The sequence below is a fragment of the Coturnix japonica genome, chromosome 4 (genome assembly GCF_054131305.1).
Source record: "Coturnix japonica strain WE chromosome 4, WE-NBRP24, whole genome shotgun sequence".
Lineage (NCBI taxonomy): Eukaryota > Metazoa > Chordata > Aves > Galliformes > Phasianidae > Coturnix > Coturnix japonica.
Genome location: NC_140666.1, coordinates 54,696,852 through 54,723,837, shown reverse-complemented (window position 1 = coordinate 54,723,837; position 26,986 = coordinate 54,696,852). Strand labels below are relative to the sequence as shown.

At 40.1% G+C, this 26,986-nt stretch overlaps 1 protein-coding gene across 2 annotated transcripts in view; it reads left to right on the top strand.

The window, feature by feature from the left end:
• The first annotated feature begins 3,137 nt into the window (after positions 1–3,137).
• LOC107313524 (transmembrane protease serine 11E-like) overlaps positions 3,138–26,986 on the top strand; it is a 38,710-nt gene continuing 14,861 nt past the window's right edge. Inside the window, exons 1-6 of one of the 2 annotated variants that reach the window (XM_085545205.1) lie at positions 3,138–3,445; positions 3,999–4,192; positions 11,068–11,189; positions 11,906–12,024; positions 22,079–22,146; positions 24,471–24,634. In XM_085545205.1, coding sequence (XP_085401331.1) covers positions 3,392–3,445; positions 3,999–4,192; positions 11,068–11,189; positions 11,906–12,024; positions 22,079–22,146; positions 24,471–24,634 — 721 coding nt within the window. In that variant the 5' untranslated portion in view covers positions 3,138–3,391. Of the gene's footprint in view, positions 3,446–3,998; positions 4,193–11,067; positions 11,190–11,905; positions 12,025–19,354; positions 19,427–22,078; positions 22,147–24,470; positions 24,635–26,986 lie in introns of those variants that run through there. The other variant, XM_085545204.1, reaches the window with a different exon arrangement.

Genomic DNA, 26,986 nt, shown 5'->3' with positions numbered 1-26,986 from the left:
GAGGGACTGTTTGGAAACCAACCAGGGCAGGATCTAGCATACCTGAGAGCTTGAGGCCATTGCTATAACATCTTAGAGCTTCTGCACACTTAGTATCTCAAAGCTGTATGGGCACGTAATAAAATTTGGCCTCAAGTGACTTTTCATGGCTCAAGATAAAGCACCTGGCTTATCTCCCAGCCCTGACATTTGCTCTAGAGAATCATTTCATCCCTCTAATGGAAATTACATGTTTGTTTTTCTACTTATCAGTTATTAAAAGCCATAGCTGGGAATTTCAGATGCCAACAAAAGGATGGGACAGTAAGTTGTTTTTATTTGTCAAAACAGGAGAGGAATACAGCATGTCTCTAGCTAGTTAAGACATCAAGTTAAGACATAAGTTAAGAAGTAAGAAGAAATTTTGAAAGCCAAATGCAAGATGCCTTTATATATTCAGGAGGAGAGGGACCTGAAGCTACACCTGAGCTGTTAAGGTGAGCTGATGGAAGATGAGTCAACATCTCCTAGGGAAGAATTTTAGTGGAGCAGGTCTATTTGTTCTTACCAGGTACTTACAAAATAATGTAGTAATTTAGGTTGGAAGAGACATTCAAAGGTAATCGTCCAACCCTCTGCTCAAAGCAGATCTAATAAGTTCACGTTGATCAGTACCGTGTGCTTTAACAGTGTTTCTGTAGTTCTGTTAAATATTGCTGGCAGGAATATTCACTTCTCACTTTGAAAATAATGCCTGACACAGTCTGTGATGTAAAATTCATGGCCCGGGCTGAATAACTGGTAGACAATTATGTAAAATATCTTTGCTTATGAATTCCAAAGATGTTATTGCTTTGGGACTGGCCAATGGCCTTCTCTCAAGGCGTTTTCCATCTCAACAGTCATGCAGCCTATGTGAGTATGCAAACATAAACCAAGGCAGCTTATTATTAGCATTCTTAGGCAAGCAGACTGTCTGACTGGCTGGGCTGACTTTGCAGGGTTAAATGGAAGGTATTGTTATTACATCTTTTTGCACTTTCATTCACCAAATCCTGTGCGCCCACGTTGTCTCATTCCCACCCTATACTTTGATAGCTAGTTTCTCTACTACTTCCCTAATATCAACCAAAAAACTACTGCTTGTGTTTGCTGAATAACTCCCTAATACCAAGCACTTTGTAATTTGCTAATTTATTATGAAGAAATTTATTCCTTAATGATTGTATTTTCTTGGCCTGTGTAATGTTATTCTCTTGGGACAAGTATGTGTAAACAGCTTCTGTATCTTCTGACATAGGCAAGTGTACTTCTTTATTTTCCACTGTATTTAAAAGAAAAAAAAAAAAAAAGCCATCTATTTTAATTATTAGTCAGGTCACAAAAATATTCGTTGATCCTAAGGAAACCAAATCACATTTCTGGAATATCTCTGTCCATGCTCTGAAGTGAAAACAGGAAAGTCTGTCCTTTTGAGATGAACTCCAGAAATTAACAAAAATACATGTATTTGTTGTCCAAGTCCTTTTCTGTAGTACTACCTCCTGAAACCCTTGTCAACTTGGCGTTCTTCTAGTGAATACTCTCCTTCTCCAAGAAATCTCACTGCAAAACCCAAAACCTTGAGTAACTTTTGCCTTCAGCTCCAGCTGTTTGCTAAAATAAAACTCTCTGCTGGGATTTGTTTTTTACCTGACCCATATGGGTAGAGTTGGCCTTTGCTCTTCTGGGAACATCAGGGAAATTCTGTGCATCATACGCTGTCAATGCTTCAGGGCCGTGCTTGGCCTAAGGTGTGCAGGGCCCATTATTAGTGGGCTTGAAATACTAATTGTTCTGGTTTCAGCTAAAACAGAGGCAGTTTTCTTCATAGCATCTGGTATGATGCTTTGGTTTTGATTTAGGAGAAAAACAGTGTTGATAACACGCTGATATTTCAGTTCTTGTTGAGCAGTGCTGCACAGAGCCAAAGATGTTTTAGCTTCTTGTCCTTCCCTGCCAGCAGGGGATCTTGGGGGGTGGGAGGGGGGTTGCACAAATTGCTGGTAGGGAACAGAACTAGGAGAACTGACCCAGACTGGCCAAAGGTATGTGCCACACTGTATGACATCGTGTGTAAAAACTACAATATGGTGAGGAGTTGGCTAGCATAGCATTGGAGCAGCCACTGCTTGGGAACTGTCTGGGCACCAGCTGGTGGGTGGTATGCAAATGCATTGTGCATCAATTGTTTTGTAAATAAATGTATATATACAAACACATAAAATTATAATTACTACTATTTCTCTCTTCCTTTTTCCATTTTAGTAAATAGTTTTTATCTCAAACCATGAGTTCTGCTTTTTTTCTGGTTCTGCTCCCAATCCCAGTGGTTAAGGGGGGAGTAAGCAAAAGGCTGTGTGATGTTCAGCTGCCTGTGAGGTTAAACCACAACATTAATGAAGCTGTTAATGTTACTAACCCACTAACAGTGCTTCTTACTTTTATCTCTGTGCACAGACCATTGTGTACAACCTCCGCTTGACCATTCTGGGAAGGAATTGCTACATGCTTCTTTGGTTTATATCCCAAGCTTAATTAAGTCTTTTATATTCTACAAGGATGTGTTTTGTAAGAATGAAATAATCTGTGATCATAAGGTTAAAAAAAAAAAAATAAGCAAAAGGATTTGAACATATTTTGAATAACCTCTGGATTCAATTGGTTGGTAAGGATGGAATGCTGGAGTTCCTGTGGATGTGCATGTGTGTTCTGGGTGGAGCAAGAAGTTTCTTTAACCATGGTCATTTCTTCATAAACTTTCTTTGGGTTTTATTGCTCTTGAAGAAGAAACTTATGATACTGGGTGGGAAGTAGAAGGGAAGGTCAAGAGGAGACTATTAGCACTGGAGACAGCTAGCTGTGTATTTAGTCACTAAAGGTAAGGTAGTAACTGCAGCAGTGTTTTTTCTACAGGGAGCCAAGAAATAAAAAATCAAAAGTAAATTTTATCCAAGTAATGGAAGAGATCAGAGAAACAGGAGGTACTGTGCAGTGGTGTACAGCTTTTACCATTATCCTAGAAGTACACTGTCTTGACACTTGTTCCTCAAATTGTGTTGAAGTTCCTGTGAGTGGACAGTTTGGGGGAAAGGGGGCACTAGATAGAGGTAGGTGGAAATTCACTCCTACTGTTACTTAGTTTTTTGTAAGTTTTAATAAGCATTCCCACCAAAATGACTGAATTCTTGATACGTCATTGGAAAGCCGAAACTTCAAACTTCATAGCAAAAATCCAAGTGCATCAGAGGCTGGGAACAAGGAGTTTGGACTGTGATCATTTTCCTCTTTATTCTGTGTGTTTAGATGTAAGGACAGAATCCCTCACCAGGGAACATCTACTTTTTTCCCTTCCAGCTGGCTCTGAAGAGCCATGTTTGTGCTGGAAGAAGGGAATTCCAAGGAGATTGGTGGCCCTTTTCACAGAGTAAGCATTTTCCACAGGCGGGGTTATGCCAACCATTAAATGACTAATGTATAATTAGGCGGCTGGATACTTATAGTTGTCATGTCCCTGGTGCCAGGGGAGTCCAGGACGACTGTGAAGGAGTGAGCATCGAGGGAGGTTAGGCTTGGTTGACCAAGCCATTTATGTCTGTATTTGTTTTTGTGTTCAGCTTTTGTGTTGGCAATCTCAGCAGACAAGTGACTTAGCAGTGCAGACGGTGTGGTGGCTCTCCCTTATGGCTTTTACAGTGAGTTTATGGTAGAAGGTGCTGCCAGCCAGAAGGCCTGCTGTAAGGACACAAGTTGGACAGAAAGGGAGTGCTAGGAAAGGGAAATTTAACACACTTCCTGTTCTGCTGTGGTGAAGAACAAGTCTTCTTGCCTGGGCCGGTTTATCTGCTCTGTCCATCTCTGCCTGGGGAATTCTTTGATGCTGAGCTGATCAGAAGGTTAGAGTCTCCTTATCGACTCCATGCTTACCTCTGTTTGTTTTTATTCCGAAGTTTGCTCTCTTATTTTGCAATAACCCACAGGGTGCTGGGTGTTGCGCCAGCCGTGCCTCAATGAAGGATCTTCATTCAACACCTTTCCCTTCTCGTCACACCAGTCAATGCGACTCCTGCGTTTTCCAGCAGCATTCACTACGCAGTCCAGACTTTAGTCAAGCCCTGGTCGGAGGACAGAAAGGCTACCAGACCTACCGGGATCTACCATGGGATCTTCAAAAGTAGGTGGTGTGTTTTAACTCAGTTTAATTTAGAGGTGCAATGGTAGTAGAGGAATGTTGCTTATGGGGGAGCTAAGGAAGTGAAGGATGTAAACAGATCTAAAAAAGACGTTGTTTGCTCTCTTGTCTGCTTTTAAACCTCCTTGTATCTCTGCCCACCTTCATCCTTTTAGAAGTAGAGCACATTACATTGTCGATCTGTCCAAAATGTGCAGCCTGAAAGGGTGTGACAGGGGGAGGCTAAGCAGTAAATTGTGGGCTGAAGGGAAGAGTTTGGAGACTTCTTTTGCGTGAAAAGAATAACGTATGGTTGGGATGAGAAATGGAGAGGGAAATCCTTTCTTAGCATGGCCAGGAGCACAAAGGTTTGCTTTCTGTTTAGAAGGGTGATATGACAGCTTAGGTTGACACTTACCTTTCCCTCCCTGTAATTGTCTTTTCCTGCCCCCAGCAGGATTTTATTGAACTGATGAAGAATTCAGTAAGCTCTTTTGTGTCAAAATCAAATTTAAATAATATGATTTGGAATAAACGTGCCTTTTGGTCAGGTCTAGTTGCAGTATTATTTTCCCGACTGTACAAAGGGATCATGTTAAATCAGGAAAGGCAGCATAGCTACATGAGGAGAGGATACCTTGTAGGTGTTCATTGTTCCAGGTTGTTGTCAGAGTTTTTAAGGAAGAAGACATGATTTCTGGGTCTAGTGACCAGGTGTTTTGTATTTGTACAGATTTTAAGCAGACAGAGATGTTGGAAGTTCTTAGACTTGTTTCATTGTAACTCAAAGATGTTTCTGGAAAGTTTTGCTTACTTAAAAAAAAAAAAAAGAAAAAGAAAAAAAAAAAAGTCAACTGCAGTACTGTTTTCAGTCCCAGTGCACATCCAATCACATATGTTTAGTAGGCCACCTGGAATTTGTTCTTTGGGCTTAATGCTCTGGCTCCTGAATTCAAATGGCAATAGGAGATGCTCAGCCTCCCTTGAATTTTTGTGATTTTGCATCAGCAGTTGGTGAAGGTTACAAGTGTGGCCTCGGAAATATAATACCAAAGAGTCTAAAATGTGGGTTTTTTTTCAGCACCCTCATGATTTGGCTGGATGGCTGAATTTCTGGGTCTGATTGCTTAAGACCACAGTATTCTCTCTGCCGTTCCATTGAGCAGAAGGCTGTGGAAAATTGCAAAATACTCCTTATTTTTCCAACCTCAACATTAAAAAAACAAACACAAAACAAGACATAATTTCTGGACTTGAAATCACAGCATTATTTCTGGACTGACAAAAGATACTCATTCTGCCCATTTAAGTGTGTTTGTTTGTTTGTTTTTTCCTAAGGACAATGTTTTTGTTGATATAGTGTTGACTTTACCAGGAGGAGGCTGAGTTTAACTTTTGGTTCTGATCCTTAGTGGAACCCTGGTAGACACCCAAAAAGTTTGCATCTGGCTCAACATCCCTACCTTTAAAGCTGTGATGCCTGACAGTCAGTGAGAAAGGAATCCCCATCAGTTGTGAATACCTTTTTGTGCATGTTACAAAAAGAGGGAATACATGAGAGTCCTCTACCTAGCAGGAATGAAAAACTGTTCCTTTTTCTAGTGAGACAGAAAATAGTTAATCGTTGCTATTATCTTTTTTTGTATCAACAGTGGTGTAAATAATTTTAATAACAGTGTGTTAGAGGGGAGTTAAACAAGATTTAAGTCAATTTTGGTTGCCTCTTATAAGGAAAGGATTTAGTGGTTTAAATAGTTCTTTAGATTATTATAAAGTCTTGTGTATATGGGGGAAATCTGTGTTGGATAACTGTATATTTACATGTTTGGGAAAGGCTGGAGACTGCCTAGTCTTAATCAAAGACCCAGTGTAACCTGTTAAATGTCCAGATCTTTGCTGGCCAGAGATATAGATGTGAGCGTACAGCTGTGAAACTTGGTCTTTGAGTGCATCACACTGTACCCTAGTCTCTTAGATGAGACTAGCTTTATCCAGTTTCAGGATGTCTTTTTTTACAACAGTTTGAGCTAAGCTGAAACGTGCGCTCTGTAAGATCCTTCAGAAAGCAAAGGAAACAGGCTGGAGTGGACAGCCTTGTTGATCTTGTCCATCCTCTGCTGTGCTGTGCCCTGTGGTCTAAGGAGCAGTGACCTACCTCGACTTCCTTGTGAAGATCTTGTGGACTGGCAGGATGAGGTGCACAGTAGCTACTGTTGAATTTGTTAGTCTAAAAGTGAATATGTAGGTGGAAACGCAGTGCCACTTGCACCAATTTGTCATTTAGTAGGTGGGCAAAATAAGTGTAAATTACAGACTGCTGAGGTGTAGCAGGAAATGAATACCAGCCCTGGTGCAAGGACAGTCATGGTGCATTGACATTAATGGGAGTTAAGCTTGATTATTGCAGGAGGCAGATGTTCCTGCATGGTGTCAAACAGAAACTTTTTCATTTGTCTGCCCCAATCTGGTTCCTGGTTCCAGAAAACTGTAGTGAAATTCTGATACGCACCACACTTGATTTGATGCCAGTAGAATTATTACTGTTTGTTTTTCCTTGCCGCACACTCATTTTCTGAGCTTTTCAGATAGAAAAACAGAATTACAAAGTTATTCCCTAGTCTTAAAATTTCATCATTTTCATTAACTGAGCAAGCTCCAGCATAATATCACCTGCACTTCTGGTCTCTACTGTTCCTACTAGGGAGCATTGTAGAAGTGCATCACTACAGACCTTTTCATAGTTTATGATAGTGCATTTTGGGTCAGCTGAAACCTTTAAATTAAGGCATTCTACTTCCATCACGTACTCTGTCCATTTCTGTATTTCTGATTACAGAGATCCTTGTTCTGAATTAATTCTTGTTATCACAGAATCACAGAATGACCTGGGTTGGAAGGAACCTCAAGAATCATGAAGCTCCAACCCCCCTGCCTGGCAGGGCCACCAAACTTCCATGTTTACTAGATCAGGTTGCCCAGGGCCCCATCCAACCCAGCCTTGAGCACCTCCAGGGATGGGGCATCCTCAGTGTCCCTGGGCAGTCTGTTCCAGCACCTCACCACTCTCCTAGTAAAGAACTTATCACAAAGCTTGGGGTGGCTTAGTCTGACAACTGCATGTGGTCTGTGGACAGATTTAATGATAACAGGAAAAGATTTCATACATAAATGAACATAGGAGTTGCTGAATTCCTCTGCTGCTGGAGGACTGCCCTTTGCTCATCTGTGCCTCTTGGCTATGAAGCCTTCTCTGATTTCAGCAGCATTTGTTCTACGAAGAAACTTGTCCATACCTGTCCTGTGAAAAAAAAATAATGTTGCTAGATCATTGCATCTCACTGTTTATCTACTCAGCTCATCAATTGTTGATAAACTATAAAGAGGGCAAATTCATTATTCAGCAGGAAATTATTCAGCAAACCATAGGAAAATCTGAATGCTTTGGGCCAAACTCTCAGTGGATATAAGCTATCACACACACACAAACTGTCACAAAGGAGAAAAGCTGATCTGTTATATCAGACTTGCAGAACTCTTCAGGACATGATGTTCTTCTACTGTGGTATTCTGTATACCCAGTAAACAGATTAGGATCTTGTCACTGTTGTATTATGTGTATGTAATACCGTTGTTGCTAATGCTAATGAAATGCTTTTTATCAGTTTTTTTTAATAGCACCTTAAATAAGAATGAAATACTGCACATTTTAAAACGATGGATAAAACTGATGTGCTTAAGCAGTCATCTTTTATAGCATGAAAAACTAAGGACATTTGATAACCCACAAGAAAACATCTCTCCTAGGTAATAAGTTCTCCCAGAACTGCCTTGCCTCTATTAAGTGGCTATCTTAAGATGTATTTATCCAACAGCTGCTTATCTGAGGAAATTTAGCTTAGAGATTTCATGAATTAAGCAGAAGTCATATGGATGAGGAAGATTACGTATGTGTGTAACTGCTGCAGATGAGGGTTTCCGTTTGCTAAATGGAAAATGGAACTTTGAAAGGAATAAATTAAGAACAAGGGTTTTAAAAATCATACTATTTGCAAAAAAATTCTGAAAGTTTGTAATACATTACATGGTATTGTCTATATAACTGCATCCTAGACAAGTTGCGTCTGGTCTGATACCATTCTTTTACTGATACCATAGGCAGTTACTTCTTCGCACTCATCTGCGGTTTGAAGCCGACGTTCTGCCTTTTAAATGGGTTTCTCAAACCCAGCATTTTGGTTTGGGGTTGTGCCAGGATGATTATAGCTGAAAGACCTTCTGAGTGCTTTTTCTTCTGTTCAGCTTAAGGATGATAATTTCTTTTTTTAAATGAGACTGTCTAAGATAAGATGATGGATCTGTGTTGGTTGTGTCAAGTTAGTTGTGGGGTTTTCTTGGTTGGGGATAGGTTTGTTGTTGGGCTTTTTTCAACCTAGTCTTACTTCAGATATGGCAGAAACATTTGCAAAGCACAATGTTGTAAAGGCAGAAAAGAATGTTAGTTTTGACTGCTTGTTGAAGTAACAGGGGAAAAAATAAAGTGTGATAAACGAAAATTGAACTCACCATTGACTTAATGATTCAACCTAAGAGCTACTGCTAAGCCCACTAGAAGAGTGAGACTTTCTGATGATAAACTGAGTCCTGTTAGATACTGAATTAATTAGGTCACAGACCTATCCATAAACATTGCCTTGGTCAGTGAATGTGCCCCATGGAAATCAGACTCCAAGCACCATAGCTGTGATCAAGCATTAGAAGCTTGGTTAAGTAGCTTTGGCATTAAATTTTAAATGAACACAGGTAGTAAGAATAGTAGTACTAGACATAAGAAGTTATGGGTCTCTTAGATTTTTTTAAATCAGTTTTCTGACCAAAGTGCTTACAAACTCTGTTTTCAAATTATTTAAATTATCCCATTTCCTATGTATTTTCTAGTAACCAAGATCATTGTCTGCTAGAAAGGAAAACCAGTTCATGAAGAAGTTAGGGGCAGTTTCCTATAATTTCCTGTATCTGAGTCTGAATGCTTGTGCATTGATCTGTCTAGAAATGTGTGGCTTATTAAAAAAGGTAACATGAGACATGAGGAAAAAATGCCAAAGGAGATTGATCAGCCAAAGCCTCAACGATTATCAAAGAAAGTTAGCATATTGAAGTGTTTCTTAAATATTCTTATTAATGAGCTGAAGTCCTGACCATTCATACGTACTTGTTTCTCATTTCTGCAGTAGGTGTAAAGGCAGCTTCCTTATGGTAGGCTCAGAAATAAAGTTGGAGCTGTTCATCACCAAACACGTAATAGAAATGTTTACTTTTGATCTTCTGTTTGTTTGTTTTGGTTTGTTTTGTTTTTATGCTGTATATTCACAAATGCACTTTAAAGAAAGCCAGGTGAAATTAGAGTTTAATTAATAAGCTGTTCTAGAGGGTAGGAGGAGTGGACACTAGGAAAGCCAGGGAAAGTCAGAAATTATATGAATGACAAATGAGAACTTCCATTTTCACTTAAGCAAGTATCACATTTGGTCTGAATCAGATGTTTTCCAAGCAACATTAAAATAGTTAAAGTTTTAAAATGAAATTACAATGAAGTACCAGAACCTACTTCTGATGTACAGTGCACAACATGCCTGCTGACTTGGTCAGGATGCAGCCGCAGTGGATCCTTGCAGTGATTTTCAACTTCAGTGCATTTAAACGTAAGGTTCATGGATGTTCCAGAGGCAAGCTGTATTTACTTGGTTATGAACGTGGGAACTTACTGAAATACCCTCAGGAAGGACTGTGTCCCCACAGCCTTCTTTCCCAGATCTACTCTGACCTGAAAGTATGAACATTAGCACATGAGGTGTCTGGCTCTAGTAGCAATGACTCTTAGCCAAAAACCCTTCCTTCCTGTTCTGTATTTTGTAATGGCTGATAACATCATAGAAAATATGGCTTAAGATGTCTCTGGGTTCATAGCCATAGGCAAAATTTGCTCTGATAACATTTTGGGGGCAGTTAGTTTGTCTAAATATCATACTGACCTACTGACTATTGACTTACTTGCTGTTAATTTGGATAAACACCTGTGTAATTAAGAGCACAGCAGAGAAAAGTACCTGGCAAGGCTTCCTACATGCATTCCGTTGTCCACTTACCTGTCTCTGCCCTTCTCTGTCATTTCATCCCTTCGGGTGAATGTACTTAGAACTATGTTTATCTTTGCTTTGTGATTTAGCTTGAGTAAAATAGGAAGGACAAGCAGTCCCTCTAAAATTGATTTCTCTCTTATTTTTATTGTTACTGTTGTCCAGTCCTACTTCACAATAAATAAATAAATAGACCAGTTTGGATAATGCATCTATACATACTATATAAATAATGGGATGCTTTTTACTGACTTGGTTACACAAAGGACTTTTGGGAGCAAATGTGCTGTAATAACCAGCTTGTTTAAATTATTGAAAGCTGCTTACATTGCTCTACAAGCATTCACCTAGCTGAAAAATGAGCATAATAGTTTATCCTTGGGAATTTCCAGTCAGAGATCACATAAGGAAGTTCTTAGTGGGACTCATATTTAAGTGAGTCCTGAAAAAAGAAAAGAAAAAAAAGGTAAAAATCTGACTCTATTGCCAGTGTTTTGTGACTGGCAAATCCCAACATCTACTGCAAAATAGTCTTGAGTCATGTTTTCATTTTTAAAGATGTTGGATGAAAACTCAATATTTCTGGGAAGAATCAACTGATGTTAAGGGAAAAAACTTTAGCATCTTCATTTTCATCTTTTTTTTTTTTTTTTAATTAAAAAATACCTCTTAGAAATCGTCTATTTTTTTTCTTGTTTTTTCTTTTTCTTTTTCTTTTTTTTTTAACTTTTCTTTTTCCCCCAGAATACATCAACCAGCCATCAAAATAAGACATCTCGAGCCGTGGAAAATTGCTCTAATTGTTATTGGAACAGCATTGGCAGCAGCCATCACCATTGGTCTCCTAGTTTATTTTCTGGCATATGGTAAGTTTTACAGAACTTACCACTGTTCTGTAGTTTAGTGCATCTCCTTTGTGCTTGTGGCACATAATGCTGAGATTTTGTTTTTCATTATTCCACTGGATTCTCTGGATTGGTTTCCATACTCATTTAGCATCTTTGCAGATCTCTTCTCAGGATCATTTCCTGCTACTCAGGGTGCTGCTTAGGGCTGTGGTTTCTGTTGCCTTTCACTTGCTTTCACTCCTTTTACATCTTCCTCTTGATCTGCTTCTGGGGTGAGGTCAACACATGAGCCTTCTGGCCTTTGGTTAAGCAAGTGACAGCTGAACCACTCAAATCTATGTGTGGTGTTTCCCCATTCTCCTGCTCTGATCTCCAGCATCTGCTTCCCAGTGTTCAGTGTTGTGTGGATGTGCTGGCCAGGAAGGAAGGTAGCTGACCAGTAGGATGCTACTTGTGATCTTGTGTGCATTGAGCCCAGTGTGCTGCTCGATGGCCACAAAAGTAACTGCTGGAGAAAGTGTGGGGTTTTTTTTTTTGCCACTGCTTGGCATAGATCACCCAGCAGAACTGAGTTCTTGTTCCTGGGTTCCTAGCTTTTAGAGGTTTTATTTGAACGGGCTAAATACAAGTGAAGGATTATCCTCTCCCAGACATCTACTTAGTTGCCCCCAGACCTTCTAAGTTCACAGTTCTTCGTGCATTGCAAGTATTGCCTGTTCCTCTTCTCTCTACAGATCAGAAGCTCTTCTATTACAGTGGCAACATAAAAATCACCAACATCCAGTACAGTAACGAATTGTCCAGAGAGACCTCAGGAAGGTTTAGAGACCTGAGCGAGAGGGTTGAGAGACTGGTAAGTTGGTACTGTCAAGCTTTTCCTTTATTGAGGAATGTTTGGTGACAGAAGAGCCTTTAATGTGAACAGCCATCACCTAGACCACAAGTCTCTGGTATGCCCTAAAACCCTGGGTGGTCATAGGCATGAGCAGAGCATTAAATCTGTAGTCATACTAGGCAGACTAAGCAGTCCCTAAATAACTTGTTTTAGCACATCACCTCTCTTTGTCACTGCAGTGGTGAGGTATATATTGATAATATTCTCGGAATCTTTTTACATCAATGATAATTTTTCTCTTTCCCTGTCTTGAGCCTGACTGCTGTATGCCCTTACACATGTATGAACAGCACCAGGCACACAAGAGTCCAACCAGTAGTGACAGAGTTCACCAGACACCAAATCATTTCCCTCCTCCCTCCTCTTATAGCTAGCTACCTGGCACCGCTTTCTGGTTTTTATGCTGCCCCACTGTCTTGAAGGGATGCATGCTTTTACACCCTCTCCTTAAAGGGGGTGGGGAGCTCTGTCTGTCAGACTGCTACTGGTGTTGTGAAAACAATACGCAAGCCCTTTTCCTGCTTCTTTGGTATGTTTTGTTGGGAAACCTTCCTACAAATAACAGAGGGTGCTCATACAGTAGCTATGGAAATAAATAGATACATTGCAATTTCCTTTCTTGTTTTCTCTTTGAGACACTTCCCCATGGATAATTACAGAGTTTAGCTCTTTACAGCAATAAACATGTGATTGTGCTTGTATCTTTTTGTATTTCATTCATTAGAGTCTGATACATATCTCTTACCCCCTGTTTAGCAACCTTGCAGATACTCTATTAATAAGACTGTCAATGCTTTGCTCCCCACTATCATTTAACATAGGGACATGTCATTTGTTCACAACAAACTGTGAACGTTGTACTGGAGAAGTAGGATTTGGCATTCTTCTCTGGCATCTCTTCTCAGCTCTATTGCTGAGAGCCTTGAAGATCTTAGTCAAGTTATCCTCTTTTTTTGTACTTCTTTCCCTTCTGCTCCCTTTTACTACCAGTTACTGCACTGTATTTCACAAGATCTGCTTCTGTTGTGTGTCTGTATGTACTCTTACACAAGCTGCGTTTACTTAGGTGCTACCAATTGACAGCTATTACCTAATAATGGCAAGCTTTAAACCTTCTGATAGGACCTTGGAGAGGGAATGCAAGGAGGCATTGTGCATTGCTGAGTTAGGAGGAAGGAAGGGGCTGAGAAGTCCCTTTCTTCAGCTTCATTGTCACCCTTTCCCTCTCCCCTCCCCCCCCCCCCCCTTTTTTATGTAATTCCTTCAGGAAAGAATCGCCAATTTTAGCTAAGAAGTTCTTTCTGACAGTGTCCAGTGCAGCCAGAACATCTGCTGAACGTTGCTATTAATTCAGGTACTTGAAAGAAGGTCAGTGATTTAGAAGCTCTGTCTGCTCGGTGGGCACTGGGAACTTCTGACAGTAGCGAGGATAAATACCAGTGCTGGTTGATCAGTGAGAAACATGATTTCAGAGTACATTAATTCTACCAGATAAGCAATGTTGTAACTATCATACAGCAGCAGACAGTTGCCTTTCGTTAATTCCTGTGACTTTTTTTTTTACAAGTTGACTGTAATTCATGCTTTAAATTTTACCTTGCTCTCTCAAAGTTGGTGTGTTCTTTGCTGGATGAGACTGAGAATTGTCTGTCGGGTTTGTTAGTTTTTTTTTAGTGACTCCACACGCTAATCAATGGCATTACGGTCTCCATGAGTCTGTTTCTGTCAAAGCAAAGCAAAGTGGTGATAAAAATCAAAGCAATCTTCCTAGAGAAAGAAATATCTTCTTGATTTCTTAGCAGACAGCTGCCTCAGAGCACCTATGTTTTCATCATCATTGTTTTCACACCATCTTTCTAATAGAAGTGTAGATAGATGAGTTTTTTATCATGGTTCCTGATTTGTTTGGATTTACCAAAACCCTCTGTAGTCCTACCCCAGCTAGGTTCACAGTTTTAGATGCCCAAGCCTTCCAGTCATCATTAGTAGCAACGATACTTTAAGCTCATGTTGTGAAATAATGAGTCAATGCAGATAAATGCAGCATCTTTCACAATACTTTGTGCAGAGTGAACAGAAGTGAATCATCTCTGATAATCAAAAGCATTTAAATTACCTGAGTTAGTGCAACTCCCTGCTAGTGTTCCCTTCTCTGATCCCTCCCTTATGAAGCCTTCTTTGTTCCCTGAATAGCCCTGAAAGGAACTCTTATGAGTGTTGAAGTTTCTCTGTGAACAAGGCTTTTAATCGCATTGATAGGTCAACCCATGCCTTCCTTGGAACTAGCAGAAAGCATCCTAATGTTTGCTTTAATTTCCACAGCTGAATAGTAACACCCATTGTGTGACATTCCCAACTCTCTTATCTCATTGAAGGCGGGAGGGAGTGCAGGGAGATCATGCCAGAGAGCTGATGAAGCCAATGTACCAGTCAACATCTCAGGGCTGACTGGAAAGTCTGGAAAATGGATTGTGGGGTGGAGCTGGGGGGACTGAGGAACAGATGATGAAAGCTGTCTGCTTCTTGCTTAGCTTCATTTGAGCGGCTATAAGGGTTCCCTTTGTGCTCTCTTTCAAGAGCAAATCTGACTGAATGCTGCTGTGGAAAGCGATGTTCCAGTCTGCCAGTCTCCTTGTCTTTCTGGCTGGTCCAGTCATTCTTCCCTTCCTGGCCTAAAATGCACTGTGCCGGACCCTTTGCTCTTGAACTGAATACAAAGGGCACATTTGCATCCACTGTTTTGTAGTAGGTCCACTTATTGCTTGAATGATCTGTGCACATCTTAGATGCCATTGTTTTCCTGCACTGTTATACTCTTTGGTTTTCTCTAGTCCCTGTATCAGCTTATTTTTTTTCTTCCCCCACAAAATCTATTAATTCTTCTTTTAGATTTCCCAAGTGTTCCATGAAGGCCATAACCACCCTCTTAGTAACAGCATCCCAAGGGAGATATCCAAAGCCCTGCTCTAAGCTTTGCTTCTTTAATTAAAGAACCCCCCGGCACCACAAATTGCAGCCAGAACTGAGACAGCTAGCTCGATATGGATCCAAGTGATTCTGGACATCAGTGCCAACTGCCTTGTATTCAGGGAGAAAGATGGAGGTCCCTTGCCTTTGCCCAGTGCGGAAAGCAGTCTTTGACACTATGGGAAGGAGTTGTGTGTTGAAGAGAGCTTGAAATGAGCACTTCTTAAGAGAATTGCCTCAGACAAAGGCTGGCAAATGTTTAACTGTGAGAGACTAATGGATACTAAGCAACTATGGCTTGTGTCCCCTTCAGTTCATGTCTGGTTGCTCAAGAGAGTGAATACCAGCCTTTACTCTGCTCACCAATGACTTGCGTATGTACCTATCTGCCCTTCTTATCACAATAACTTTCTGATTCTTTTTCCAAGATACTGTAGGAGAAAGAGGGATGCCTATATGTCTTTCAGACAGACTTTCCCCTCTTTCAGTACAATCTAAACCACGCTTTTACTTTCCTGGGCACCCAGTATACCCCTGCTGCCTACTTTTCTGGCCAACCTTACTGTCGGGCTCCTTCTCCCTCCCCTAATCCATGTGAATGATTCCTTTTGAGGACTCTTGCTTTAGGCACTGTACTCTACCCTGCTTTTGGAGATCTGCCCTGACCACTGTCCCATATTCTCTCCTGCTCTTTTGTAAGCCAGGCTGTGGGCTGGGTGGATAGATGCTCCTCAGGTAGGAGTGTAGCATGGCTCCCTCCTTGGCTAATTGGGCTGCTGGGGTAGAGGCGTTTGTTTTCCCTCCGTGAGTACCACAAGCCACAGAATGGACTGACATGGGCTTCCCTGCCATCTCCATGAGGTACCTGGACTCTCCCAAGTAAAGGTCCCCAAGAGACAGAAAAGAATTTTTCAAGTGCTTAGAGATGATCAGGAAATGACCCACCTGGCCCCTTTCTCCCACTGAGGTTTCATGCATTACAATGTGTGAGTTTGCATGGCCTCCTCTCTCAGCCATCATCTCTGTGCTTTAATACCCAATAGCCTTGTTTGGCAATTAGATTAGTCTGCAGCAGGACAGTTCTCCTAACCAAAAGACGAGCTGTCTGCTTTATATTCAATTATAAACTTGCTATAGTCCTGATTTGTGTTGTGAATAGCTTACTTTCACATTTGTAGAGCCAAAGCTAAACTTACTGGCTATGCTTTCCATCTGAGAGAAATTCAGATAGAGCCTAACTTAGAAGTCTAGCGGGGGAGTGGGTAGATGAGACTCCTCTTTTACAAGACTTAGCTTAGGTGTTAAAGTACATATAGACATGAGATTCTATACAGACGTGCACCAGAAGCAAGTGGTTTGCTCGATCAGTGCCTTACGTTCCTTCCAACAAAGCATCCTTTTTTCCTCATGTGAAATATCTTTTAGGATTATTACGAGGAGAAATACTAAAATAAATAGAGAGTATTTCACAACTTCTGTTTGGAAAGCTCATTTTAAGGGTATGTTTCCTGCAAAATCAAAGTATTGCCCTTGGATTAGCAGGACATAATAAGGGTGCCCTCTATGGGTGGCCAAGGTTGGAAACAAAGCAGAAAGCAGCTTTCCTCATTAATTCTGCCAAGTGGGAAACATGGCAGCGTGCCAGTAGGCATGGTGACAGTTTGACAGCATGTTTGTTTAGCTCTGGAATTAGAGGTTGAGGCTGAGCACTGCAGGTGTGGTCTTAAAGACATAGGTGGAATGCTGCTATGCTGAGCGAGGAAACAAACCTTTTTTGGAAATTCCCATTGAAATCAAAAGGAGAAAAAGACTGGAGTATGGTAGTCATACTCCATGCTGCTTTTTAAACTGAGAAACTTTCTTTTTGTTGACTTCTTTCCAGTTCTTCTTGTTTTCACTGAAAAAGGAAAAAGAGGAAAATAGAGTGTATTTTGAGATGTTAGTGGGAATTGATGCAGTGTATTATGTGAAGCTGCAGTTGAATGGTTTTCATCACCAGTAAGATTTCTAAATGTCAGTTTGAAATCTGACTACCTCAGTAGCATGAATTTGTTATCAACCAATTGCCTAATATTTCTTTAAGTTTAATGCAGAGATACTTTAACTTCTTCATGCAATGTGACTTTCTTAAGTAATACACATATAAACTAATTTTTAATTGTTTTGCCCTCCTCCCTCTCCCCCCTGCTCCCCCTGCCTTGGTTAATCAAGGCCAAAGATCTAATAAGCATGTACTGGGTTGCAAAATCACAACACTCTCCACTTCCCCCCAATAACTGAAATTCAGATCCAGTATGCATCAAGAAAAAAGGTATAAAATGAGCACAAGGAAAATGAATGTGAACATGAGCTGGAAAAAGGAATTCAAAATGAAATAAAGGGCAGTTATTGATAGTGTGTGTGACTAAGGGTAGAATCTTATCTTAATTATAGACCTGCGATCCAGAATTACTGCATTGTTTGCTGCTAATTAAATCAATGAAGTGATTAAAGATGTGAGCTGGTGTCACTGAGATCAAAATCTGACTGGTCAAGAGAGAGGTTGTTTAAAACACGGTGTTGTCAAGAGAGAGAATCCAAATTCAGTACTGTACTTGTGTGATCAGCATCATTTAGGCACTTATAACTTGACTGCATGACTATTGAGATGTCCTAGATTTTCTGAAAGTAATCTTATCCTAAGATCTATTTGCTCTTATATTTCTACTTCTTACATATTAGTGTGGCTTAAAAAAAAAGGGAACAGAGTAGTTTTAGTGGGAAAAGCCTGCCTTTCAAGGGGCTGAAAAAAAGCCCTTCTCTGTATTTATGCCTAGGTGGGTTTCTCTCCAAATCTGGATTTTCTGGAAAATCTCCTCTCCAAGTGGACACAATTTCTGTTGCAGTGTGAAAGTTTTAGGAAGATAATTATGGACAATTGAAAGCTGTGAGTACAGATGGGGATACTTACATGACCTTAATTCCAGCTGTCGCTATTACATGGCTGTAATGAAACTACTGCCATGGCATTCCTTTTAAATTGGTTACACTGGAGATGAGTATGATCCTTTAAATCCTGATGTTATACCAGGTATTAGCTCTCTTAATTTCTTCCATCCCAGTTATTTATCTGGCATCTGTTTCATTTAAGAACTGTTCAGCTGAGCTCATTTTAGTGCAAAGTCAGTGCTTACTTCTTTGCTTTATTAGTTAGCTAATTTAAACTTTGTGAAGAGTTCATGGTGATGTGTGCAGGTGCATGGGATCGCGCCGTTCTTGCCCGCCATGCTGGGTATGACACACACTGTCTTTGTATGTGTGGTTTCTGATGGGAAAGTTTCAGATCTTCTGGTTTGCCAGAGGCCTGTAGATTAGCACACTCACTCTCCTTCAGGTCTGTTTTCTTCACCTCAGGCAAGCAATGTGGCTGTAGGGTTGCCACTGCTGTGAGTAATAGGTATCTCTGTTTCTAAAGCGATTGTAATGTCCACATCTTGGTTCAGGATAGTGCCAGTTTCAATTTCTCTTGCTGTCCCTGTTCGTTTATCTTTTTCCTGTACCCTCTTCCTCTCATCTCTGGTTGGGCTTTCCCCTAACCTCTCAGCTGAAACCTGTGTAGGAGATAGTCAGGCTCCCAAGCTTACTGCGGCTGCTGCTTGATTGTCAAATGGCTGCCTGGACTCTCATAAGGCTGGGCTGTACGTTGGATGCAAACTGGCCAGTGATTTAGATGCTAGGTGCAGAATTAACACAGCTGATAACTGTAATTTATATTGCTTCATTACTGTCAAATACTGAAGAGAGTCACCGAACCAGGCAGCACATTCTAGTTTGAAAAACTCTTAAAAACCCTGGTCATAATCTTTACATCCTAAAGAGCTAGCAAGACAAAGGGAAAAATGTAGTCCGGAGATAGCTGTAGAAGGACTAAACAGGCAGCAGACAGAAGAATGGTAATATTGAGCAGCAAGAAGATTCCCTCTCAAACCAAATGAATGCCTTTGAACATCCCAATAGCACAATTCAGTGGGTCCAGCAAATATATCAGAGAAAAGTTCTGTCAAACTGATTTTAAGTTAACATTTTTGATGAGTCCTTTTGTCCTGTGTGAGGTGGCAGAGCATTGTGTGGTAGAAGGAAGCAAGGCTGCCACACCAACCTTGCTGGGTCAATTCTAGACCCAGCCACACATCTAGACAATCACAGCTCAAGTCAGCCTCATCTCATAGTGAACAATCTGATTGCTGTCACACATGACCTAATTCCAGAGCTTGCTTTTCGTTTGGGTCCCGGGGAGGCAGGGCGTATCTGCCAACTCTGACATCACAAAAAGCTCTTTGGGTTCAGAGGGTTGGCCCTGCTGACATGGTGCGACATGGGAAGAAGAAGATGATGAGATCCAGAGTTACTCAAGGTAGAACAGAAAAACAAGTCTTGTTCATCAAGGTGCATGACAACTTGTGGCTGTACGGAACAAGGAAGAGACTCCTCTGTGGCTGGATTTGTAGAAGAGTGGGAGAGTTTTGCCCTTTTATTTTGTTTTTGGTACTAGCTACTGTAGTACCATGGAAAGGGTTCAAGAGTGAAGTCCAGGTTATCTTAGAAAATCTTACTGCATAGAGGAAAGTTTTGATTTCAAAATAAAAAAGAGAATTTGAAACTGTTATAGCAAAATACTAGGCTACGTTACATTGAACTAAAACGTCTTGTTTGAACAAATGCTAAAATAAGGTCTGTCACAAAAATGCTGTTCACTTGAAAGTACTTGGCACTTTGTTAAGAATGATTATAGACTTTGTCTACAACAGTGACTGTCACCATTCGCCAGCTGCTAGATGAGGGCTGGGAAAACAGGCAAGATGCACTTAATCAGTGGTGAAATTAAGGGATCTGAATATAACAGCGTCTCCTTTGAATTGCTGCAATCAAAACAAAATGCTTAAAATGACAGTAGATGCTTCACCCAGTCAGGCCTGGGTCCCACCTAGTTGCTGAACAAAGTTCTACTTGCTTTTGCTTCCAGAGTTATTACTCAGACTGAAAAGAAAGCTATAAGCACGCCAGAGAAAAATGTTTATTGTTGGATATGGGTGTGAAAGGTTTTACCGAGAGATTTATGGTAAAAATAGGCATTAGGCAATTATTCTCTGTGAGTTATTATTGGCACATATCTTCCTAATTTTTTTCCCTCCCATATAAGACCTACATGAATATAAAGATAACTGCTAGTGATTCAGGTTTCCAAAATCATTGTTGAAGGAAGGAGTATGTTTGGGATAGATTCGTATTTGTCAGAAATCAGTTCATCAGCGGAGTGGGGGTTGGGGGCCGCGCACAGAGATTTGGCAAGCACGTCTGTCCTGGTAAGAGATAGCAGGTTACAAAAGTGGAAAAAAATACCATATTAGATTTGAAGATGTTAAAGACCCTGTGAGGACCACTAGAAAAGAAAAAAGAAATTTAAAAAGATGGTATATTTATTCTATTGGTTATGTAGCACTAAGGCAAATCCAAAGATGGGGAAAATTAATGATGGTTTTCTGCTAAAACAATGATCAGGGAAGCATTTAGATTTGTGACATGAAATGTAAGTAGAAATAATCAATATTTTGTCTGAGGTCAAATACTTTCAATAACCAAAGGCCATGGATGGGGGAAGCAGGCTTTAGAATTGAAGGAAACAAAATACTTTATTTCTAAATACACATCTCATGAAAGGCAGTGGTAGCAGCTGGTGGTCTGCAAATTGGCAGTATAAATTCCATTTTACATATACAGTAGCTCATTGCAGTTGATATCTGTACACTGTATTTTTTCTATGTAACTGTCATTCCAAGTGCTTAAGTAATTTCAGATGACTGTCAGTAACAGCAAGATTTCAGCTCAGTGTGTGACCATGAAGTACTTCTATTTTTTTCTGTCTGCTGTATCCTTTTCACCTCACTATCACTCAAAAATAAGCAGCTTTAATCTTGAAATTATTCTGTATGTATGAATGTCTGGCTTTGTCTTAGAACAACCAAGGTTGGAAGGACGGGTTTGTGTTCTCTGGGAGGAATCATCCCCAGATTTCTGATTTATTTCCTTATTTTAGTATTGAGACTTCATCACAACTTTGAGAACTCTGAAGGCTTGGTTGTGAATCGAACTGCCTGAATGGGCTCAAACCTACAAAAAATTAAACTTGCATGATTTTATAAAGTGTTTTAAGTTGTTGGGTTTGGGGATTTTTTTTTGTAATTATTTTTATAGGGTTTTTTTGTGGTTTTTTTTTCCCTGTAACACATTTGACACTTCCAGGGTGTATACATTTGATTTACTGGGTCTTGCCGGTACAAGGAACTGCATAACTCAGTTGTGACTTTGTTGTTTCTCAATACTTCAGTGATCCTGAAGTATTCCTGGCAGAATTTCATGCTCTGTTATATCACACTGCATTGTCTCACACTGATCATGCAATTTTGAGACAACATTCAACCTTAAGCAGGATGTGGTTAAGCTGGTACCAGCAAAGATGTCATTCGGGGATTGATTCCTTATACTCAGAAGTTATAAAAATAAGTTCTAAACTTCTTCATCGGAAGATGGCAAATCACAATAGTGACTGGGAGAGTGTAGAATTTGACATCACTGGAATCCTTGGTCCTGTAGAAATCTATAGCAAAACTAAACTTTCTATCAAAAAAGATGCCTACAAGAGAGGTTTGGTGCAGTGTGCAGCACAGCATGCTGTATCCTTTCTGTTAGCAGCCTTTTGGATGCTACATTTGGAAAGATTGCTGTAGAGTGTTTCCAGAATGCTTATAAATATCCCATTGTGCCTAGGAATAAATGGAACAGTAATCTAGTGGCATCATAATGTACTGTGCCGTAGGTAAAATGGGGAACAGCAGAAGGAAGTCTGGCATTGTATTATTAAGAGTTTGGGTTAGACTGAGTTTCTGTGGCTCTGCAATCTGTGATTTTGTAACTGAATGTTTTTTTCTGAGCACTCCTTCCAGCAAAACATCCCCAGTTTTTTTTTTTTTTGTTATTTACTTGTATTATTTTTTTTTTTTTTCAACAGATGGACAAGACATTTCACAATTCCATTTTAAGAAAGAAGTACATCCGCTCACGCTTAGTCAGAGTGAGGTATGTAAGATTCTAAAAAACACATAGAAATGAGATGTAACAAATTGCTCACCAGGCACGGCTAGAGAACCGTTGATGTGATTAATTGTGGGGTCTTCTGTATGTCCAGAGTATTATCTCTGACTGAGCATCCTGGTGCAGAATATAAATCTGTCAGTCCAAACTCTGTATGAAGTTGTGCTTGAATCTTCAGTAAGCATTAGCTAATAAAACAAATATAACTTGAGCTATCTGAAGGTTAAAAAAATAAAAGGCATTTTCTAAACTTTCTTTCACAATAATGCAGATGTTGTGATGTCATTTTACTTTTACAATTGCTACTCTGCTAATATTGTCAAGGAAAACATAAGTATTGGTAGTTAGGAAGGACTCTTTTGTCTACTGTTGTATCTCTAAGAGCAGGCATAAGCACATACTTACAGAGCAGTAGCAGCACAGGATAACTACTGCAGAGGATAATTGCTCCTCCGTATGATACCTATCTCCAGCTATTTACCACTTGGGATTTCCTGAAGTGGTTGTGGTTTATCTGCTTGGCCCTCAGTAGAGGTCTTTTCTGAGGACTTGTCTAATCCTGAACTCCTTGCACCTCCATCCTTTAATAAGGAATTTCCTGTGAAAGCACCACCTCCTTTGTATCATTTGATGGCCTGTAATTCTTATGCTGAAGGAAGTGGTGAAAGTCAGTTTCCATCCCTCCTCTCTGATCATCTAGTGGTACCAGACACTTCCTCTTTTGTTTCTGAACCCCATGAGCTCTGCTCTTTGTTTTTTGAAAGCTCCAGTATGTTCAGCTGTTCCCTGCAGATGCTGTTTCTTCTTGCCTTGCTCTGAATCTCTGCTCTGCCACTTTTTGCAGTGAAGAGATCAGGGATTATGGTGGTGAAATGATGTTCTTGTTTTGCTTTATTCTCTTTTCATTTGTCACTAATACCTAGTGTTTGATCTCTCTTTGTAGTTCTTTTGTTTGTGAAATTCTAGCTTCATCTTAGCTTAACTCGCAGTTAGGCATATCACACAAGTCATTATTTGAATATTTCAGTGCAGCTTAGGGAATGTTTGCAGATACTGGCTATGGTGTTGTAAGTGTAGACAAGATGGTTTAAGGATCTGAGAGGCCAATATGTAATGCTTGGAAAGCATTTTTTTTTTTTTTTTTTTTGCTTCAGAATAAGCAATGCGTTAATAAGAATACCCACCATTTACCAATAAAGACAGAAAATGTCTTGATAAGTGTCTTAGGCTCTGGATCTTTGCTATATAGAGAGTGATTCAAAGCAGTCTGTACTTACCTGAGGGTTGCAAGAGGTGTGGTGTACTTGCAAGAGTTGATACGGTAATTCCAGTGTGGCACAGCACAGGAAGAGGAGTGGGGGGGAGAGGTTAAGGAACACCTTAGAAATGCAGAGCAACACCCACATTTGGATCAGATAATAGCTGAAGAATAAACAGAGCAGCAGTCATGCTGAAATTGGCACTAAGGGAAAAAAACGCCTGTTGGAAAGTTCATGTATAACTAGCTATTAGGTCTCAGTTACGAGATCCTTCAGGCAAGGAGTGTGCTGTCTGCTCAGTTATGAAGCACTCAGCATACCACGGTGGGCTAATAGTAACTTGCCTTTTCATTATCCTTCACTGGCAGTAGCAGAACTATCTGTTTTGTTCTGGTGCATGTTCTTTTCTACTATCGCTGATTACATGAATTGTGCATAAACTACTCACTTTCTGCTAATTTCCTTTTTCCTTTATATAATTACAACTGCTCCAAGTAGTGAGATATAACTGAAAGACCTTCTCTTTCACTTCCCTGTCTTTACCCAGGAATGTCCAAGCGGATACTCTGACTTTGCGTCAGGCTGCAGCGGTGAAAATTTGGTTGACTACTGTATCTTCTTTTCTTAACTACCTTTTTGCTGGCAGATTTTTTTTCTGTGTATATACATAGAGCTGGAAAGGTCTCTCTAAATACCAATAATTATCTGTCTGATGTTTTGGATGTACTGTGTATCTAGCTTTTTGTTGCAAGCAAATCAGGTCCCTCCTATTCTTGCATCGCAAACGTGTGGTCAGTGATTGCTTTTTAGACCCCAGGACTGTAACATTGGTCTGGCCGTTTATTCACAGAAAACATCGTGCCTTGCATTAGCCTAAGATACATTGGGCAATTCAGCACTTCTTGGATTTCTTTTAACAGTCAGTTTTCTCAAAAATGTAGAGAACATTCAAGCATGTATTTAATCCTCTGTGACACTGTTGCTAAGCTAAGAACTAAGAAATGTAGAAATGAGCTGAAGGTAACCAGACTGTGTTTTGTTGGTTTGCAGCCCAGATGCTGATGGCGTGGTGGCAGAAGCTTTGCTCACGTTCTGGTTCTCTGCCACGGATTGCAAAGAAGCGCTGCGCAAAAGAGTTGAAAGGATCTTATGGAGGGGTCTGAAAAAATACACTGGGCCCCTGCGGATAGATGTCAGATCTTCTACTGTCTCAAGTAAGGATATTACTTGTTTCTTAAATCTACTCATTGCTCTCTTCTGATTGCTTTAACTTGGTTTTGCCTTCTGATGATGTTTACCCATCAGGGTAAAGAGTGGGAGCCTCACCACAGTGTTTTGGTACATAGCAGTGCAAGCAAACATGCTTCTTAGGCTTTTACAGCCTCAGGGAGCCTGAAAGTGCAAAAACTATGCCTGGATGACAGTCTTTGTGAGGAAACAGCACACACACTGGAAAAATTCTTTTTTATTGTGGAGATCGAAAATTCCTTTCAGATTTCTAGGTTAAAGGAAAAGAAAGGGGAAGTGTTCCTATCAGTGTGATCTCTCAGGTGAGGAACTGGCCCTTTCTTTACTAAGAAAATTGGCATCTGACAGATGCGGAGAGTTACAGCACTGTTTTTCATTTAGTGATTTACTGAACAGATAGTGAAGGGTGAGTTTTCTCCTGTGTGCTTCTACAATTCTCATTTGTTAGAGAGTTTTTCTGAGGCTTAGACTGCTGTATGCATAAGGCTAAGCATTGTTTATTAGTTAGCATTTTTTTCTGTGAGTCAGACTTTTCAAGAATGAGTTGCTGGGCAAAAGGAAGGGGCAGATACTCGCTTCACTTGTTTTTGCAGTTCTTCTGCTTGCTCCTAGCACAACAGTGACAGTACAGTACATGAATACGTTTACTTCCTGGTTGCTTGTTCATGCTAGACTACTTAAGCCAGCAGAAGTGCAAGGAGGCCAGACAGCTTTGTTGGATGAACAAGAATCATGGGCCAAATCCCATGCTGGATGGATCCTGGCTTCCTCCCACTCAAAAATGATTGAGAGCAACTATTTGTTCTGCCTCTTGGTACTTGAGGTGGGAAGACGCATTGCAACAATGTAGGGAAATTCAAATATGAGCTGTCAATATGCTCATTGTTTCTTGATGGGCCAATCAGTCATCATCATTGGAATAGCTCATGATGGTAAATGTCATTCCTGTGGACAAAGAAGCACCACTTATCTTATTCCTTTCAGATAGAAACAGCATGTTGCCATAAATCAAAGAAACTTGAAAGAGTGCTGTGGTTGTTTTTTGCTTTTTCTAATCATGACTTACTGAAACTTAAAACTTGAGTTTAGTTTGACTTGCTTAAGGGATAAAATTGGAAGGAATGCAGAGGTGATTGTTAGAAAATAAATGTGATCTTCTCATTAAGTTACCAGCTGTTTATATTTAATCTGGTAAATAAGAGAAGTGGTTCAAAACTGTTTTTGTTGACCTTGAACTGCACCAGCACTATTACAGTAATACATTAATTGCTAGTTAAAAAAAATTAGCTGGTATAATTGAATCATAGTGTTTTCATTAAATACTTGGTTTCAGATAAAGATGGCATCTCAGTGTTGCTTTGATAAAGTTGTATGATAAACCTCCTATTGCTTTAATTGGCTCTCCCATCTTAACCATGAAACACTGACTACATAGGGCTGCTACTCAGGATAGGACTAGCATTGTGCAACTGTTACACATTATACAAGGGTACATAAACAATACCTTGCTGTTTCTAGAAGACAAGAATAAAATTCAGATATTTCTTTGCAAATAGTATTTCAACCGTGTTATGAGTCTTAAGCAAGCTACATTTGGCAGTGCCATATAAGAGAATGTTGTTGACTCAAGTGGAGAGTACAGGAATTCTGTACTTTCTGAGGAAATGAATGTCTCAAATACAAACTTCATCCCCACTCCTGAGAGAAGTGACACTTTTCAACATATCCTGGAAGTCCAGAGAGGTTTTGCACTTTCAATTTCTCTCTCCCTCCTAAATACCGTGTCCAACTCTAGTAGTTAAATCAAGGACAGCTGAGAAGCCCTATATTGTTCCATGCTCTGCATTACTTTCCTAACTTCACTGTAGATTTGATGGTTTTGCAAGCTGGAATCCTTGCTTACCTTGAGGCAGTTCTTGATTTTTTTCATAATAGTTTCCAAAAAAAATCATTAGACCTATTAGTGTAATCACCTTATGAAAATATTCTAATTTGGGGGTCATGATATAGCATAGCTTAGGTAAGCATAGCTAACTAGTTGAAGAAATCCAGGTCAGGCGCTTATTTAAATGGCATGCTAGGAGGGTCTGATAAGGAGAATGAGTAAGTCTTCTTCCCCGCATCTGATCTAATCTTGTTGTTCAACAGTGTCTCAACTTGCACTTCACTCAAAAGTGTTTGCTTTTTGGGGATCGGATCCAGCAAACTGCCTGCAGATTGGTTGGAGGCTTGGAATCTTAAGCTGCGGTCCAGGGCAAAAGCACAGAATTAGTCTGCCAGCCAAGGGTCTTACTTTCTCTCTTCATTCCAGAAGATGG